The sequence below is a fragment of the Pleuronectes platessa genome, chromosome 12, assembly GCF_947347685.1.
Source record: "Pleuronectes platessa chromosome 12, fPlePla1.1, whole genome shotgun sequence".
NCBI classification, from domain to species: Eukaryota; Metazoa; Chordata; class Actinopteri; order Pleuronectiformes; family Pleuronectidae; genus Pleuronectes; species Pleuronectes platessa.
In genome coordinates, this window is record NC_070637.1 from 14,446,232 (window position 1) to 14,452,261 (window position 6,030).

The window sequence follows — 6,030 nt, forward strand, 5'->3', positions numbered from 1 at the left end:
GCTCTGAACTAACAACTGAGCCTACGAGGACTATTTGTGGACTCTGGTGCCCCCTACTGTCTAAACGGTGGAGCAGTCAGAGCATTTATATTTTTACCATAAACTGTATATTAGGTTTTCAAACATTTCCATAAGAGACCGCACAGAGCATGTAGGTTATATTGTAAATTAAGCGCGTATTTGTGCACTGATGATATTTTACAGCTTATATTTGAGTGAAAAACAACAAATGTTTTTGTAAAATAGCCCCAACATGTCAACTGGATGATAGTAAAAATATTTACACATAAATCTAGTGCACACGACTGACAAAAGAAAAGCAGACATGGGTAATTAAATTCGTGGGAATAAAATAAAAAACTTACCTTATGGAAACCAGACCAACATTTTTGTGACTTTCTGGATTCAGCTTCTCACATATTGAGTCTCACCAGTTGGGGGCGACAACTCACCACTTCTATTTAGATGCGTTCATGTCTCATCGTGAGACACTTTTTTTCCTTTTTTAAAATTAGTTTTTTTAAACTTGATACAAAACGTCAAGACATTTAAGTCATAATTACAAATAAAAATACATGGTATGAACAAATGAAATAATACAACATAATAATAATAACCAACAAATATAAGATAAGATGCATTTATTCGTCCCAAACACATGCACAGTCATGCAAAGGCACACTCATGCAGGAAGGGCAATTTAATCTCTGCTTTTGACCCATCTGGTGAAGGACACACAGAGCAGTGAGCAGCCACGTACGGCGCTCGGGGAGCAGATGTTGGGGGAGTAAGGTGCATTGCTCAGGGGCACTAGACAGGGTAGGGAGACTCTTGGATTGTTGGACAGATCAATCCAGGTTCGTCTTTTGTTGTCTCTCCGTGGAGTCGAACCAGAGACGAACCAGAGACCTTCTCTGCCCATAGTCCAAGTTTCTGCCACTATAATATACATACATAAAATAAAAATCTAATTTATAAAATGTGTGTTTTTCTGTGTCCAATTTTCCAGGAGCACAAACAAACAAGGTGTTTTTTCAAAAACAAGATACGACAGATATACAGTTGTTTGAAAAAAAAAATCATAAAGTCATAAAACATAAATTGGAGTGGCAACTCTTTTCCTCACTTTGCTGCCGTTACGTGAACACAACATATGACACCCGCCAAAAACAAATGAGCAGACGTCATCATTCCGCGACCACTAGGACCCAAACAGAGGAGAAACGTCAGTGGCGGTGCGTTGGCTGTCACCTGGAGCAGGAGGAGGATGAAACCTGCTGGAAAGTGTCCAACGGAAGACTCCGGGGAGCCGGAGCGGAGAGAGACCGAGACTCCGTTCAGCTTCACCCCGCAGCTCGTCCGCCTTCACAAGGACCACGAGCTGTTCGAGGTAACGTAGTAAAGACGAGCTCCGTCCTCTTCCTGGATGAAGCACCCACTGTAACACGCTGCATGTTTACAGGATGGAGACATCCACAGACACATGTACCTGCAGGACCTCTACATCTCCCAGGAGGACGAGCCCACAACCAGGTAGGAAACACGAGTTATATCCGAGCAGGAGCTAAGTGTTAGCCTGGTTTATGTGTTAGCTTCTCTCAGTTAACAACCCACAAACAAAACCTCAGCTACAGTAGAACTGAAACTTGTTGTTCATAGACTGATGACTATAGACTGGTTGTTGTGTTGTTGTTGGTGTTGGTGTTGTTGTTCTCGTTGTTCTCGTTGTTCTCGTCGTTGTTGTTGTTGTTGTTCTTCTGCTGCTGCTGTTGTTGGACCCAAGAAGGTTGAACTATGAAATGTTTTTTCAATCTGGTGACCCTTTTCATAGAAAACATAAATATGTGCATGCTGTATTAAGCCAATAACTCTGAAAACTATATGATAGTTTATTGAGTCCATGTTATAACAGGGGGAATAATATCTTCAGAAATGTAAACAAGGTGAAAATTATACGGAGAGCATAAGCATTCATTCATACATACATTAATTTACTGAAATACAAACAGTAAATGTATGTCAATACAAAGAACAACAGGGAGGTGAAAGGATTTAAAAAATGTATTAAAATGAATCAAATCAGTGGAACAGTTTTACAAACAGTTCCAGTATCGAGCTGATTTGTATTAGATTCAAGATTTGTATTGTCACGTTAGTTATACAAGTATAATAAAGTACCATAATGCACAACTGAAGACGTGTCTCTAACAACTGCTGTTGGTCACTAACATCTGCTCACCTCTACCTGGAATCCCGAGTAGGAAAATATGACTCCCAACAGCAAATGCTCCCCCCAGCTTTGGGTTTTCACCTTTTTACCTGTAGCCCATTGTAGAGTCAGTGTTGTAGGACTGGCGGTCACCTTCTTCCTCCTTGCGTCTCCTCTCAGTGTCTCAGAGTTCGCCTGTCACATCTCCGGCTGCAGCGCTGTCTTCAGTGCTCTGGAGGAGTACGAGCACCACTACAACTCCCTGCACAGGCACGTCTGCTGCTCCTGCCGTCGCTCACTGCCAAGCGCCCGACTCCTTGACATCCACATTCAGGAGTGGCACGACTCTCTCTTCACTGTCCTCGCCCAGAGGCAAGACATGGTGAGAGCCAAAGGAAATTAAGTTTTGTTGGATTTTATTGATTCCTACTCATCCACTTAAGATTCGAGGGGAAATCTTCAAGGATAATTATTCTATCATGCTTCCTTCACACAGTACCAGTGTTTGGTCGAGGGCTGTGGACACAAGTTCAGGACGAGTAATCACAGGAAGGAACATCTGATAAAAATTCACAAGTATCCTCCAGACTTCAGATTTGACAAAACCAAAAAGGACAGAGGGTAAGAATGCACCTTTCACATTTTTGTCCACTAGATGGCAGCAAAATGTTAGTAGAAATATTACTCAGCCAAGTTTCGGGTCCACGTTTGTTATAGGGAGCAGGACTTATTCTCTGAATTTAATATTTAGTGACATATTTCATGCATTTTCGAACATAAATTAAGATTGTCTGCTGCTTCACTTTATTTAAAAACGTCTCTGCAAATTGTTAAAAATTCATATCTCTTTATCATTATTCAGACTAAACAGAGTCAAATGGCTTAAATTAGTTACGTCTTCATGCCTTGTTTGTATTTTTTAATAAGATATCTTTCTTAACAGAACCCGAGAGACAAAGAGGCTGCCACAGAAAGACATCGCCATGGAGGAAGTGGGCGATGTGTGTGAGTCCGAGGGTGTGTGCGAGGTTATGTGCGATGTGTTGTCCGAGCAGCCTGAGCCTGGAGAGTCCATGGAGACGCTGGTGGAGGAAGCAGCTGCTCACTTGACAAAGGCTGCCGATGCTGGGGAGGACGCAGGTCTCTCTGCTGCGGTACACAGCCAAGAGTGTCCGAACAAAGACACACTGAAACCACAATACTCCTACAGGTTAGTTTTGCAGGAAAACATACAGACAGGTTTGAGATGTTTTTAGTTAAAGGGTGAATCCAGGGCAAATTGAAGATGTCAGTGGCCTTAAGGGTAAAAAAGTTGAGCAGTTACTTTATACATGTGTAATGACGTATGATTTAGAATATACGTGAGCTGATATCTTTAGACAGCTTTTCATCTAATTGATAACAATCTGAGATGAAAATCTAAAGCTTGTAGTTTGTCTTCTTCTCTCAGAGTCCCTTCGACCGTGTGCTTTGGTCACGGCTCCATCCGAGGCTTCAGAGGACGGCGTGGGAGGAGGAAATGAAACGCCAGACCTGCGCCTTCTGTTTGATGCTCCTTTTTAAGACTCAATACCCTTGTCTATAGTAACGGAATGTATTCACTATCACATGTGTCTTTAATGTATAATAAAAATGGCCTTTGCAAAAAAGAAGCAACGTACATATACGCATTCGTTTAGGTGATCAAGAACACATTTTGGTGTGTGTACTTTTAACCCACACACATCTCATTTCTTTCCTGGTGGTGTCACCCAGCCTGTCAGCAGACTGTGCATTTCACTTAATACATCCCAGTGCCTGTCTTTATTATAAACTAAAAGAATTGACACCATAGTGAATCCTGTCGTGTGTGACAATGCAGAGTTAGATTGCCCTGAGCTTAAATCACAAACGATAAGTAAAATATGAAGATAAAAAAACAAGAGGAAATGACCAAATTTACATAAGAGATTTTAATAATTGTACAAAACACCCATCAAATATAAAATATCCTGTACATTAACGACTGATGTGGGACATTTATCTACATTTTGCAATGAAACCTACTGTGGTCTTGGACATTTAAGAGCTCTTTAAACATGTGCAATAAAAAGTTATTTTTGAGGTAATGTAAAAAAAGAATACGATTTATTTAAATTTGAATTTCTATGGATAAAAATATATATTTGTTTCTGTGTGAAAGGTTGATATCTTAATTTAATTTTTAATTCTGAATGTGGATATTTTAAACCTGCACCCTGAAGAAAGTTTTTGCAAAAGTCCAACAAAATAGAAATACAACATTCACATGGTCACTTTAGTGAGTCGTCACTAGTTATTGCTTCAAACCTTTAAAAAAAATGACCATGTCAAAAATAATTTACCGCAAATTAAATTTTAAATACTTCATAGAAAATTTTCGAAAATGATGAAAATTCACAACCGTTTCTTTCATTGACCTTTTGAAAATTAAGCCAGCTTGTTTTACCAACAGTTTTGCGTGAAAAATATTCCTCTCACCCCATTTGACTTTTCAGTATATAACAAAACATATTTTACAAAAGTTTTCAGGCATCTTTTAGTTCTTTTGCAGTGTTTGTTATTTGCTGTATGGAGGCGTTTGATTTTAAGGCGGATCTCCCAACGTTGCAGCTCAGAGTTAGTGCGGGTTAAGACAAGTAGTACATCCCATACGGTCCACTGAATAGTCCCGGGACGGGCAGGCCGGGCCTGGGTCCGCTCAGGGCCGCGTAGAGGGACGGTGCGCCCATGGGTGCGGCGCTCAGGGGGAAGGGGAACGCGAAGGCCGGCAGCAGCGGCTTCGCGGCCAGCTTGAACTTCTCCAGCTCGGCCTCCTGGAGTCTCTTGGCCTTGGCCCTGCGGTTCTGAAACCAGATCTTGACCTGGGTCTCTGTGAGGCTGAGGGAGCCGGAGAACTCCGCTCTCTCTGCGATGGACAGGTACTGTTTCTGGCGGAACTTCCTCTCCAGAGACAGCAGCTGCGAGGTGGTGAAGGGAGTCCTGGGTTTTCTGTTGTTCTTGTGTTTCCGCAGGTTGCAGGAGGTCGGGCTGGGGAGTCCTGGAAGCAGAGAGTCACGTCAGTGGAGGAGAAAAACTGGGATCCACGTGATTTATAGTGAATCAAACCGAATCAGGGGGAGGTCAAACACAGAATGGTCCGGAGACATTTGGGCTGAAGGCCTGAGCACTGCAAGTTGGAGCATTTCAAAGTTTAAAGATCTAGCTCCATCATCTATAGATTTCTTGACAGATTTGATCCTTATTTTATATTATTGAATTAGATGTCTTTGCAATTTACTATTCACAATCAAAACCTGATATTTCCAGAATATTTGTATACGATTGTAAAGTTAAAACTTGCGCTTTCTTCTCGGTCTTAAACAGATATATAGTTGCTTCACTCACTTTGAGGGGATGCGTAAGGACTCTGAAACCAGGGCCCCGTGTCCTTGTCACCTGGCTCCAACGCCTCTGCTTCGGACCGGTGAGGTCCCCTCGGTGACCCGCACTCGGTCTCCTCCGCCGGGACGCAGCCTGGACCTGCAGGCTCGGGGGAGTGGCGGCTCCTGCCGGGCGGCCTCTCCGACATGAGGGACTCCACACTGAAGGGCAGCTCTAAACTTTTGCTTTTACGTCGTCTGACAGGAGACAGGTCCAGCTCCTCGGTTCCCACGCCGCCAGAGGCTCGCTCCTCCGTTGCGGTGTCCTCCGGAGGCGCAGCGGAGCGCGGTGATCCTTGCGCAGGATTCATTACGCACGACTGCGGTGCCATACAACCAGTTTATCCCGCCGTGCGCGCCTCGCTGCCGCTGCCGCTGCCG

General features: G+C 43.1%; 2 protein-coding genes across 2 annotated transcripts; one reads left to right on the forward strand and one right to left on the reverse strand.

Moving 5' to 3' along the window:
- Positions 1–1,203: 1,203 nt before the first annotated feature.
- On the forward strand, positions 1,204–3,861 carry znf511 (zinc finger protein 511). Its single transcript, XM_053435966.1, has 6 exons — positions 1,204–1,390; positions 1,463–1,533; positions 2,390–2,591; positions 2,706–2,830; positions 3,153–3,419; positions 3,660–3,861. Exons 1-6 carry the CDS (start codon positions 1,268–1,270, stop codon positions 3,730–3,732), a joined length of 861 nt encoding a protein of 286 aa, XP_053291941.1. The 5' UTR covers positions 1,204–1,267; the 3' UTR covers positions 3,733–3,861.
- A 291-nt stretch (positions 3,862–4,152) lies between these two features.
- msx3 (muscle segment homeobox 3) lies at positions 4,153–5,981 on the reverse strand. Its single transcript, XM_053435972.1, has 2 exons — positions 5,615–5,981; positions 4,153–5,267 (listed from the first exon to the last, which is right to left on the reverse strand). Exons 1-2 carry the CDS (start codon positions 5,979–5,981, stop codon positions 4,858–4,860), a joined length of 777 nt encoding a protein of 258 aa, XP_053291947.1. The 3' UTR covers positions 4,153–4,857.
- Positions 5,982–6,030: the final 49 nt, after the last annotated feature.